General features: G+C 33.0%; 2 protein-coding genes across 9 annotated transcripts; both read left to right on the plus strand.

Moving 5' to 3' along the window:
* Positions 1-6,253, plus strand: LOC115719196 (CBL-interacting protein kinase 32). Of its 7 annotated transcripts, none has more exons than XM_061110146.1 (15): positions 16-148; positions 543-766; positions 1,344-1,592; positions 1,768-1,830; positions 1,968-2,039; positions 2,274-2,381; positions 2,475-2,555; positions 2,816-2,869; positions 2,948-3,073; positions 3,160-3,249; positions 4,859-4,981; positions 5,075-5,185; positions 5,447-5,617; positions 5,705-5,779; positions 5,885-6,253. In XM_061110146.1, the coding sequence occupies exons 3-15, from the start codon at positions 1,419-1,421 to the stop codon at positions 5,957-5,959; spliced, it is 1,323 nt and encodes a 440-aa protein (XP_060966129.1). In that variant the 5' UTR covers positions 16-148; positions 543-766; positions 1,344-1,418; the 3' UTR covers positions 5,960-6,253. The 7 variants fall into 7 exon arrangements, with proteins under 7 accessions (XP_060966130.1, XP_060966129.1, XP_060966132.1 ...); XM_061110151.1 differs by having other exon boundaries at positions 147-315; XM_061110147.1 differs by lacking the exon at positions 543-766 and having other exon boundaries at positions 1-148.
* A 2,957-nt stretch (positions 6,254-9,210) lies between these two features.
* LOC133034768 (DNA-directed RNA polymerases II, IV and V subunit 9A) lies at positions 9,211-11,938 on the plus strand. 2 transcript variants are annotated; one of them, XM_061110153.1, is made up of 5 exons: positions 9,211-9,388; positions 9,576-9,711; positions 9,807-9,882; positions 11,009-11,167; positions 11,646-11,938. In XM_061110153.1, the coding sequence occupies exons 2-5, from the start codon at positions 9,683-9,685 to the stop codon at positions 11,724-11,726; spliced, it is 345 nt and encodes a 114-aa protein (XP_060966136.1). In that variant the 5' UTR covers positions 9,211-9,388; positions 9,576-9,682; the 3' UTR covers positions 11,727-11,938. The 2 variants fall into 2 exon arrangements, with proteins under 2 accessions (XP_060966136.1, XP_060966135.1); XM_061110152.1 differs by having other exon boundaries at positions 9,241-9,388; positions 9,570-9,711.
* The last annotated feature ends 1,435 nt before the right edge of the window (positions 11,939-13,373 follow it).

The raw sequence follows: 13,373 nt of genomic DNA on the forward strand, positions 1-13,373 counted from the left end.
GAAGATAGTAATAATAATAATAATAATTACAGGTTGTGAAAATAATTGAACTTGAACTAGAATATTCGGTGGGATATGGAAATAAGCTGAGCTCGGTTCCACTTACAGTCAATCAAAATTTCTGAGAAGAAAAGGAAAGAAAAGAAAGGTATTATTAAAAAACAAAAAAACCATTAACATTTCTGTTCAATTCTGGCCTTTCAGCTACTTAAAAGGTCACTAGAATCTTCACCATACCTCAATCAATCAACCAAGTTTTCTAAGACACCAGTTGGCACCTTCTTCTTCTTCTTCTTATCTGATTTTTCCTTTTAAGTATATCCTCTTTCATATTTTTCTTCTGTTCCCCACCATTTCCTTTTTAAAATTATATTATTATTTGTTGCTTTTTGCTTAATAGTTAGCCTCGTGTTTCTTAAATATTTGCTGTATCTATTCCCACAGATATATGTATATAATACATAATACATATAATATAATTATTTTTATTATATGCATATAAATATGTGTGACGCTATTGTCGAATTCGTGTTTGACGACAGTTTGTACGATAATTATTGGGACTTCTCGAACTTTGGTTTTATTTTTGGTACTTGGGCGGTGTGTTCTTTCCCAGATTAAGAATTATCCAGATTCCACTTTTGGGTTGTTCAGTTTTGGCAAATTTTCATCTGGGTAATCTTTGGTTAGTCCGAAAGTTTGGTTTTTTGATACCTGCATGTGCTGTTTCACGAGACGAGATTAGGAATTTTTTCATAAGAATTAGGTATATTTCAATTTCTCTTTCTTCACTTTGTTTTTCCTTTTTTTATTTTCAAACTAGTTAATTGCATCAAGCAAAGCATGTTTAACATTTGGGGTTGATTGAAGGTTTACATATTTTATTATGCTCTTGAATTTGGAAGTATTATATTGAATTTTCTTTCTGTTTTGTTTACTTATGTTTTGTGTTCATGGTACTAGTAATGTCTGACCGAGTCCATTGTACCTCTGATATGCATCACGTGGTGTTTGTATATTAGCATAACCCCTATAAACTAATGCAAGTAGGAGCCACTTGATCTGCCATTTTGATCACTTACTACGTAAGCCAAGTCTCAATGAGGAAAATTTCTTTATGCAAAAGCTTTAAATATTTCTATAATTGATTTAGCTCAATGAGCTACTGCTACTACTACCCACTTGCTTAGTTCAAACCAATAGCAAAATCCTACTTTCTTAAATTTCCTCAACTCAAAAAGTTGGTTCCTTTATTTTTTTGTCTTCTTTTCTTGATTTTCTTAGGTTGAAAATGTGGTTTTTCAACACTTATATGACTTGTTTATGTATTTTTTTTCCCTCAGGTTGTCTCTGAGAAACTCCACCAAAACTGCAAAAGTTATCAGAAGATTCAAATTTCAAGCAAAGGTCTTCCAAGAATGAATCAACACACAAAAGTTAAGCGTAAAGTGGGTAAATATGAATTGGGGAGAACAATTGGAGAGGGAACGTTTGCAAAAGTCAAGTTTGCAAGAAATTCTGAGACAGGAGAGCCTGTGGCTATTAAGATTATTGATAAGGAGAAAGTTCTCAAGCACAAAATGGCTGAACAGGTCTCTTCTTTTAGACCTCCCTTCATAACAATCCATTCTTGTCTTTTTCAACTGATTGCTTACAATTGTTATGGAATGCTCAAAGTGTTATTCTATTCACACTTTGTTTTTGTTTTAGATCTGTTATTACAATTGTGTCTTTTTTTCTTTTATCTAACATGTATAATGTTCTCAGATCAAACGAGAAGTGGCAACAATGAAGTTAGTAAAGCATCCAAACGTTGTTCGGTTATATGAGGTTTGTCTTTTCAGTTCTTTACTGTTTCTTTGTAACCTGCATTGGAGACACATAAGAAGGAAAATGGTATTGATGAAGCTTAGTATGAAATGCTGCCTGCTTATTTTGATGTGAGAGTTATCTTTTTTCTTTTTCAGGTGATGGGAAGCAAAACTAAGATTTTTATTGTTTTGGAATTTGTTACTGGAGGAGAGCTTTTTGACAAAATTGTGAGTGGACTGACCTATATGCAATCCTATTATGAACAGTTGCTTCCTAGTAATTTTTAGTTGTTTAAGCTCTTTTTTTATTTTTTGGGGAACAATATATTTTTGGACTTGTCTTTACTCATAACCATTTAGCAATGCTTTGATTCACAATTATATTTGTACTTTAAATTGATTTATTTGGTAAGGTAAGGCTAGTGCTCATCTTCTCATGATAGTTATTTCTGATTTGTAAAGGTAAACCATGGGAGGATGAGAGAGGATGAAGCACGTAGATATTTCCAACAGCTAATCAATACAGTCGATTATTGTCATAGTCGGGGTGTTTATCATAGAGACTTGAAGGTACATAACCTGTTAGCACATGGTGATATTGGATACCAGCTCAAGAAGAAATTCATGAATTATATATATATTTTTTTCATTGTTCATTTGCAGCCAGAAAATTTGTTGTTGGATGCGTATGGAAATCTTAAAGTTTCAGATTTTGGATTGAGTGCACTATCTCAACAAGTCAGGGTAAGGATGATAGCCTGATTCCTATTCTTCTCCATTCAATCTCGGTCCTCTGTTTGAGGCCATTGCTGCCACTGGTGGTTATGTTGAATTTTAGCTGTTATACAAGATCACGTATCAAATATTTTCCTTTTCTCAATTGTATATTTCTAACATTTTCAAATACTAGAAATAATTTTACGTTTGGACACTGGCTGTCTCAATCTCGGACTTCTATTTGGCTACATTTATTTAGTTATTATTAATTTTATTTTATTTGGCAGGATGATGGTCTTCTTCACACAACTTGTGGAACTCCAAATTATGTTGCTCCTGAGGTGTGGACAGTTCTTGATAGCCTTTTAATTTTTTAACACAACTAGCGTGTTACGTGAATATTTTTATCATGTTTGTAGGTCCTTAACGATCAAGGCTATGACGGTGCAACGGCAGACTTGTGGTCTTGTGGAGTGATACTATTTGTATTACTTGCAGGTTACTTGCCTTTTGATGACTCTAATCTTATGATCCTGTATAAAAAAGTGAGCATTTTTATGATTTCTAGCATGCCGCCTCTATAGCTCTTCATCTTCAATTGTTACATTTTTTTTTCCTTCTTCATTTGCAGATCTCGTCTGCTGAATTTACTTGCCCACCTTGGCTATCTTTCAGTGCGATGAAATTGATAGCTCGAATCTTGGATCCCAATCCCATGACTGTAAGTAATTGAATAGGATAGTATCAGTGAAGTTGTAGCTTTTATGTGATTCACATGTCATTTGGTTATAGTCTCTACCTTTTTGTACTTCCACATGTACTTTTCTTGACCAAGAAAGGAATTATAAAAGTTCTGATTAGGGGCAACAAATGGCCACATTTTTTTATTCCTTACAACAGTTAGACATTTGTCAGGGTTGATGATTGATACTCTTTTCTGCTATACTTTATTTTGATTTTTTTAATAATATTTCTCCAGCATGGGCACATGGGATGCTATTTCCTTTTTAAATGTTTGAATTTAGAATATTTGCTTGGGTTCTGATTGTTAATCATGCCTCTGCATGTGATTTCATACTTCCCATTCTTCATTCTTTTTGTTGAGTGTGTAAAGATCTATCATTATTCCAGGGCTTTTATGATTGTTCCATAAAAGTCTCCAGTATATGTATGTATTATATGATACTGTAAGGGTTCGTTTGGTACGCCGTATTACACTGTATTGTATTGTATAGTATAGTATTATATTGAATTGTATTTTATGCAATATTTTTATGTAAACTATATGTGGTATTAACTTTTATGGGCATCTAAATATATAATATTTTAGTATAAATTAAAGTTTAACATAGTATTATACAAAAATATGATATATAATCTAATTCAATATAATACAATAAAATACAATACGACCTAATACGACGTTCCAAACGAGACCTAAGTGCATGTAGTTTTGATTTTCACCTTGTTATCAAATGCTTGATGTGAGGAGAACTGCTAAGGAGTTACTGTCGAACATCTCGGAATACCTTACAAAGAAAAGAAAAATTGAGCATCTTAGGATTTACTGCTGGTAATGCTAGATTGAGACTGTTAAATGATGCAGACAATGTAGATTATGGACCCTATAGGATTGAACCTCCCAACTATCAACTGAAGAACAAATCTTTTGAGAAGCACATGGTTAAAAGATTCCTCTAATTTTACCTTACCAGCTATTTGTTTAGTGGAGAATAATCTATGCAATTTGGTTATATTGCACTATCATTTGGAGTTTACTATTGGGCCTTTGGCTTAACCGAAACCGCTATCATATTACAAATGCAGATTGGCATTGAGCATTGGAGTTTTTAGTTAATTGCTTAATTCTATGAGTAACAGAATTTTATCTTCTCTTTTTAGTGGCAACAGTTGGGGACACAAACTGAGAAATCTGCAAATTAAGAATTAAAATGTATTGTTCTATGTGCCCCATCTATTCTTTTTCTGAATTTTTTGATTCACTACAATACTATTGTGTAGGTGCTATTTTTCCAAGGCTCATAGATTAAGCTTTTCTGTTTAGATATTTAGGCATTGAGCCACAAAATGTTCCATCATAAGCACTAGTTTGATTTTGTTAAGTATAGTCAGTATGTTTAATTGTATCTCCATGCATATGTTGCTCATTTCCTGCATTTTAAAAGTTAAAGTGTCCTAGAATAGCTTTCAACTGCTCTAGAAGAATTTACTGGTATGGAAGGAGATTGATAGAATTTACTTTGTATGTTTACATTTAAGATTGTCAAAAGTGTGATATTCATATCTTAATACTTTACTCTCTATGGCAGCGGATTACTATACCGGAAATTTTGGAAGATGAATGGTTTAAGAAGGATTACAAGCCTCCTGTGTTTGATGAGAAAGAAGATACAAACTTAGATGACGTAGAAGCTGTGTTTAAGGATTCAGAAGTACGTTTCAAAGATGGTTGTTTATTTTATTTTATTTTTTTAGGAAAAAAAAAACAAATTTCGTCTGATATAACATGGCTGATCATATAACAGGAGCACCATGTGATGGAAAAGAGGGAAGAACAACCAGCAGCTATGAACGCGTTTGATCTAATTTCAATGTCTAAAGGACTAAATCTTGGCAACTTGTTTGATGTTGAACAGGTTTGGACATTAGACACTTTTCTATATGGCTATGGTTTGATCAGTTTGAGACCCTTTTTTTCTTGTGCAATAAGTCTTAGACTTAATAACCTTGTGAAATAACACCCTTGATAGGTATTCTGCTTTGAATTTAGATTTTACTTCTTCTTTTAAGGAATTTGGCACTTGGTAAAAAGAAAGGTTTCAATTTTGGTCATATTTTCTCACTATTATCAACTATTCTTACATCGAGTTCTCCTATTCTTGTCATATTGTTTTCAGGGCTTTAAGAAAGAGACAAGATTCACATCCCGATGCCCTGCCAATGAAATCATTCATAAAATTGAAGAAGCCGCAAAGCCTCTTGGGTTCGATGTACACAAGAAAAACTACAAGTTGAGACTCGAAAATATGACAGCCGGAAGAAAGGGAAATCTTAATGTTGCCACAGAGGTAAAACCATTGTGTTTTATCATTCCATGACAGATAGAATCAACTTCTGGTTATACATTTTTGACATTTTTGTATACTCATCATCAGATATTCCAAGTTGCGCCGTCACTTCACATGGTCCAAGTTCGAAAAGCGAAAGGAGACACCTTGGAATTTCATAAGGTACCCTTTTCCTCGCCGGTGTTGGTTTCTGTTGTGATTGTGAAAGTAATAACATATATAATCTAACCAATTAATTCCAAATCATATTTGTGGTATATTATGCAGTTCTATAAAAACCTCTCTACTTGCTTGGAGGATATTGTTTGGAAAACTGAGGAAGACATGCAATCAACCAAGTAGCAAATTGTGTCCATCCAGAAGAGTGATGACCAATAGTTTTTTCTTTTTTTTTTTTGGTGTATTTGGAATCAAGCTACATGAACAGCTGTTTCTCTTCTCCCATTGTTCTATATGTTCATTCTTTCCTTATCTTTTTTTCTGTTTTTTTTTTCCTCTTATCTTTTTCTCTTTCTTGTCATATTGATGGACAGACAGAGATGGCTTTCATCAAATGTTTTCCCATGTTATTATAGTTGGAAAACATGGATATCATTCATACCCCATACCAAGTGGAATTGTTTGTGTTCATCTTCATTCATCCTTAAATTTATTAGTCATGTTCTAGTCAAAAAAAAAAAAAAACACACACTTAATAGTCACGACGTTAGAGATTTACAATTCTATAGAGATTCTTCCCTCTATATCAATTTCTAAAATACCTTTTGATGATATGCGAACTCAAATTATATACTAAAATAGTACATATAGTGATGTGTGTGAAAAACTGATTTACAGAAGAACTATAAACAAGTGAATAATGTATTGAGTCTCAGTTGGAAGTTTGGAGCTCTTGGTGACTTTGTGCTGGTAATTGAGTGGTTTGGTCTCGAGTTCTCGTTTGAATCCTCTTATCTAGTCGAGTTTTAAAATAGGGAATCTAAGGGATTCTGATGACCTTACTTGGTTTGGAGTGGAGGTAAGGGGATGTTTTGTGTCTAGAATGGATCGTATCATTCAAAGTTTTGTGGGAACTTTCGCTAAGGACATGCTAGTTTGGAAGGCTTTGAATGATAGCATGTTTTCTTTGCTATCATATCATCCAGAGTTCTGTGCGAACTTTCCTAAGAAGGACTTGCTAGTCTGGAAGGTTTTGAATGATAGCTTGTTTTCTTTTCTTAATCAGCATATGTTTGAGGCTTCTAACCCATTCTTTAAGAATTTTTGGAAAACTCATCTCCATGAGAGGCTTACACTGTTTGTTTGGAAGCTTTATAACGATGTTCTCATAATGAGTTCCCACTTGCAAACCACTTTTGGAAGTTCCCCGAGCCATTGTGTCATTTGTAATGAAGGGGGTGGTGACACCATTGTGCATCTGTTCAGTCGATGTGTTGTTGTTAGACAATTGTGGTTTGCGAGCTAATGGCTAATCAGGCTAGAAGAGTTTGGTTTTAACTTGGGGTGCTGACATTGCTAAGTAGTTGCTTGATCCTCATTTTTTCAGCATATTTTGGACCTTTAGCTTAAGAAGGAGTTTATTATTTATGGGTTGTTCTGGTTCACAAGGTGTAGGGTTTTCATAACGAGTGCTACCATAATGAGATTAGACTCCCATTTAGGGTTATGAAAAGAAAGTTTTGAACATTGGGAGTTGGTTATGTCGGAGCCTCCGTTCAGAGTGTCTAAAGACTCTTTGCCTCCTTCAATGGAGCATTCTGTCCTTGAAGGAAGGCCTTGGGTGTATGTGGAATGGTCTCTGCTAGTGTGGTTGTTCGATCTTAGGGGAGTGATGTTCAAGCCTTATTTGTAGAGAGATTGACGACTAAGGATGCCTTAGAGGGGAGAAATATTGCTATAGTTATTGGTGTTTAGGTGATTCAGGAACTGAATTTGTCTAATGTTATTTTGATTTCGAATTTCCTTACTCCGGTATGGGCATGTTGCAACAAGAAATTTCTTACTTGGAAACTATCTATTTCATTTTCAAATGTACTTTTTGTTTTAAAGTGTTTTAGTTGTAAGGTTGTTTGGTTTACTATAGAGATTAATATGGCTGCTTATACTTTGGTTAAGTGGGGTTACTCAACCTCTAACTTTGTTTTTTCAAGCTTCCATGAGGTGATTAATGTGATTACCGCTATCCTTCTTTCTTATTATTGCATTTGAAGTTATTCAACCAAAAAAACAAATGAAATAAAATAATATTTCAATTTAAGTCATAATGAGATATTTTTTTCAAGAAAAACTAAAAATTAGACCATGCAAATAGTGTAAATTTGTACTAAATTTAACTTAACAAGTAAACCAATGTTATATTTGTCCAAATTTATTATTGAGCTCAGATGAATTATGTATTAAACTAAAAAATAGTAAAAGTTTTAAATTTTTATTGAAAACATATAAAAAATATCAAATATATTAATAAAATGTTAAGAGTTATCAATTACGGTTAAGTGGTAAGAGTAAATATAAAAAATATATATTATGGTGTAAATTTAGCTTATGTTATGTTTTGTGTCAAATTTTACTCATATTTTACATTACTATTGAATTTATAAAAATAAGCTAAGAAATATAAAGGCTAATTAGAATTTTTGTTTCTTGAACTTTGACATGTACCAAATCATGCCCCCTGAACTTTTAAGGTCATTGAAAATGCCCCCTGAACTATTGAGATTGCTGGATTTAAGGACTTTTGTCTAATTTTATTCAATGTTACTATTTCAATGATTATTTATGTACTAAACCATGTTCCCCAGACTTTGATATCTACCAAATCATGTCCTTCGAACATTGACATGTACTAAATTATGCTCCCTGAACTTTCATCCATGTTAGACTTTTTTACTAAAATCGGAAAAAAGTCCTTAAATCCAACAATCTCAATAGTTCAGGGGGCATTTTCAATGACCTTAAAAGTTCAGGGGGTATGATTTGGTACATGTCAAAGTTCAGGGGGCAAAAATCCTAATTAGCCAAATATAAATATTGATATTACACATAGTAATGCTTTGTAAATAATTAGTGATATTTTATAGTAATCTTATACTTAATTCTACCGATAATAATAAATAAATTTAGTGTGTTTTTTAGCATTTCTAAAACAAAAATGGTTAATTAGGATTTTTCTTTTAAATTTTGACATGTACCAAATCATGCCCCTGAACTTTTTTGGCTGTTAAAAATTCCCCCTGAATTATTGAGACTGTTAGATTTAAGGACTTTTGTCTGATTTTATTCAATTTTACTATTTTCGTGATTGTTTAAATGTTAAATTATGTTCTTCATATTTTGATATCTACTAAATCATGTCCCTCGAAATTTGATATGTACTAAATCATGCCCCCTAAATTTTCATCATGTTAAATTTTTTTTACTAAAATTGGACAAAAGACCTTAAATTCAACCATCTTAATAGTTCAATGTGTATTTTTAATGACCTTAAAAGTTCAGGAAACATTATTTACTATATGTAAAAGTTCGAGGGAAAAAAATTCTAAATTAGACATTGCACAAATGCACCGCCAAAAAAACAAAGATTTTAGTAATTTAGAAGAAAAAACTCAATTTAGGGCATAAGTTTGAGCGTTTTCAGTTTTTTAAAATCCAACTTTAATTCAAAATCTCTCTCTCTCTCTCCCCCCATTTTCCTCTTCCCTCTTCAGTATCGGTCTACGACTTCCAATTCACCATTGCAGTCCACACCTCCATAGTCCCTCAGCTATCTCGGTGAATATCTTCTCTCTCCTTTTTGGGGGCTAAATTCCATTTCATTTTATAGCTGTATTTTGATTTTGTGTGATAGTGTTATAGTTGATGTGTTTAGTGTTCGATAAAATGACTGTGTGAAGAATTTGTTATATTAAAGGCAACTAACGTAGCAAATTTTTTTCTCAACTTTTTGTGCAAGTTATAGCTCTGAATTTTGAAACGACAAACACCATTGAAGAAGAAGGGCACAGAGCGATATAGAGAGCCCAAGCAAAAACCCTCTGTTTGAACTCCAAACCTACCTCTCTCAAAATGAGTACCATGAAGTTTTGCCGTGAATGGTCAGTCGACTACTTCTTCTCCTTCTTCTTTACCTGTCACTATATACATAAATATTGGATTTTGTTTTTGCTAATTGAAGGTTGTAATTTCGCAGTAACAACATCCTATACCCAAAGGAAGACAGGGATGAGAAGATCCTCCTCTATGCATGCCGCAACTGTGATCACCAGGTCTTCCTCTCTCTCTCTCTCTCTCTGCACAGGACCATTCTGTGGTTTGGTTTTATCTGCAAGACATTCTTAAACTTAAACCTATTATCAAATTTTTGTTTCATTATTCTTTTGAAATTGGTGGGGTTTTTACTGGGTTTTTATTTGATCTGTCAGAATTTTTATTTTCTTGACTTATTACTACATATTCCTCAAATTATTTTGTAAACCCAAAATGGTGGAAAATAAGCCTTAGGCTTTAACCGAGCGACTAGTTCGTTTTGGAAAATGGAGGTGAACCATCCTGAAAGCCATTAGAGATTGAAAAGTAGCTTTCTTGCTACACATGAGTATGAACTCTTTGTTCAGTTTTTTATTTCTTTTTAAAGTTTATATTGGTAATTTTAATTTGCTGTTAAATGAGAGAATCTTATATATAGAGATGAAAATATGAACAAAGTCAGCTTCTTCCTTTTTTGTTTGAAAGCATGAACAAAGTAAGGTTTAGTTCTGTTATGTTATGGTAATATTTCTGAACATAGGTGGTGTTTGGTTTGGTGTAATGGAATGGTAATAGTAATGACATTGGTAATGTAATGGAATAAGAATGGTAATAGGAATTGTGGAATGAACATTGTAATCAGAATTATTGTGTTTGGATTGGTATGAGAATGTAATGGAATAAAATGTGTATGGACCAAAATAACCGTATTGTTTTCATTTTATTATTATAAAATATTCAAAAGAAAAGGTAATATAGAACTTTGACTTTTTTTACTATATTTTTATTAAAATCTTATTTTACTTTTGTAATGGAGTGTAATTGTAATGAAGATTACATTGGTTTTGGCATGTAATCATCGTTACAATACTCAATGAAATAACCATTACATTGTAATGGATTACAAAAGTTAAAATTGAAAAACAAACGATGTAATGGACCTATTCATTACCATTACAATTATCATTACAGTGAACTAAACATCACAAACTGGCAAGCCTTTGAAGGTGATATTGGTTGTACTCAAATGTATTTTTTTTTCTCTTTCCATTTTGGTGATCTTTTTACTGATTCAAATGGTGTCTTCTTCTATACTCTTTACCCCCTCTGTTTTCAGTTAGTTATTAGTCTCTTATTGAACTTCAGGAAGTTGCTGATAACAACTGTGTCTATAGAAATGAGATACATCACTCTGTTGGAGAACGCACTCAGGTATTGCAAGATGTGGCTGCAGATCCCACTCTTCCTCGGACAAAAGCTGTTCGTTGTGCTCAATGCAACCATGGAGAAGCTGTCTTTTTCCAGGTCAAATTCCTAGCCTTTCATTTATCATCAACTTATTTTATAGTTGCTCTTTATAATTGTGAGTTTCTGTTAAGGGAAAAGAGTAAGTCAGCTCAGAACTAAGATATCCTGACAAAGAATTATAAATCTTTACTCTTGATGTGGGTAACATTAAATTAGTCAGAAAAACACAATCCATTTCGTGTTGATGTCTTGTTGATAGTTTTATTCTGTTGAACTGCCCTAACAAAAGCAACAAATGTATTTTTTCGATTGAAAATCATTGGTATAAGCATTTTACCTTTAGCTTTAACTGGAAATCAAGAGATGATAGATTCTGCATTGTCTACCTTGTGCTATCATGCTCAGGCAATCACAAGACCAGTACTGAAAGTTTACTAACATTTCCCCTCTAAGTGGATAGGGTGAATGATATACTTATATTAGTGTTTCTAGGCTGTCTAATGTTGTGGGGTGTTTTTGCTATTTATGTTTGCAGGCTACTGCTAGAGGTGAGGAAGGAATGACTTTGTTCTTTGTTTGCTGCAACCCCAACTGTGGTCATAGGTGGAGGGATTGATTTTCATAAATGGCAAAACGGATTTTATGTTGTCTTGATATAGTTAAAATATGCTTCTTCTTTCTTTTTCCTCACAAACTGAGGATGTGGTCTGTTGAGGAATTTGTTAGTGCCTTTGTCAAACACAGAATCCTTAACATTCAACTGATGGTTTCTAACTGAACGGAACTTTGAATTTGACGTTATAATGGAGCAAATTTCAGGCCTTAAAATCAGAGTACTGCTTATTTGCTAAGGGCCAACACACGGGTATTATTGATGCAATTTAACATCAAATCTTTTATGTCTTAATTTAATAATTAATATTGAAAACCACTTAACACTTTTAAGGTGCATATCATGTGGTGTTGAGAAGATGCCAAAGAACAACTTATCTGTCCTGGGTACACTACTTGGAATAGAAAGTGAAGACTTGTTGTTTAATTTGTTTGTAGTGTTGTATATCAATCAATATATAAAATTATAGATATGGCTGAAAAACAAGGTTGACTATTTATTGTGATGCAATTGCAAATACTGTATAATGTTTTTTTTTTGTCAAGCAAATATATATATTTTTTTTTTTTGAGGAAAAGCGTTTATATTATAAAACCGAATTCAGTTAGACCTCGCGGTCATTACAAAATAGAGTTTCCGGTATAGTAGAGACCGGTAGGGGACTAAACATCTGATGGGAAAAGGCCCATCTAGCCACATTATGAGCGGCAAATTTACATGTTCTACTGACATAAGAGAAATTACAACTATTAAATAAAGGAGAAGACTTAGTACAAAATGAGATATAGTTCTCTAAAGCCCAACGAGATCCCTTCCCATTGATGGCGTCGATAACCACTCTCGAATCATTCTCCACAATAACAAACTTGTAACCGGAATCCAAAGCAATTGACACAGCCAAGCAAAAGCCGCTGTAAAGACCACCTATGAATAATACTTTATATTATTAATTATTTAAGGTTTATGTATCAATAATTACGGAATGCACATTTTAGAAATATATTTTATATATCATATATATTTTTATGCTGTTCTATATTTAATTACCTAATTTCTGTGATTGTGTTCGGAAGCTGTGGAAGCGACGTTGGGCCTTTAGAGAGTCGCATTTTATATGGTTTAGAATATTTTCGGGATATCATTGTTAAGTTTTAGCGGTATTGGTATTTTCGGGGTTAGTAAATGACCAATTTTACCCTTGGGATGTTTTTATTATTTTTTATTTAATGGAGGGGCAAGGAAGTCTTTTTGTAAGACTTTTCTCTTGACTTATGTAGTCAAATGTTGGCTGAGAATGGTTTATTATTAATTAGATAATAATAAATAAAAAGAAGAAAGAAAAAAGATAAATGAAGAGGGATTACTTAAGCTTGAAGGAAAAAATTGAAGAACAATAGGAGTTAGTTCTTTCTCTCTCTCTCTCTCTCTTTCGATTCTCTTGGGCAGCAGCTGGGGGGATTGTGATTTGTGTTGAAATTGAGGAATTCAAGTGGTATTTAAAGCTTGTTCAAGGTAATCTTTCCCTTTAACCCTTTCTTGAAGGTTGTTGTAGTTTAGGTTAGGTTTTGAAGTGAAATTGAAGAAGATTGGTGGCTGTTTGATTTGGGTTTTGTCTAGGTTGGTTGTTGGTATTAAATTGAGTTTGTTATC

This window comes from Cannabis sativa, chromosome 2, assembly GCF_029168945.1.
Source record: "Cannabis sativa cultivar Pink pepper isolate KNU-18-1 chromosome 2, ASM2916894v1, whole genome shotgun sequence".
Classification (NCBI taxonomy): Eukaryota; Viridiplantae; Streptophyta; class Magnoliopsida; order Rosales; family Cannabaceae; genus Cannabis; species Cannabis sativa.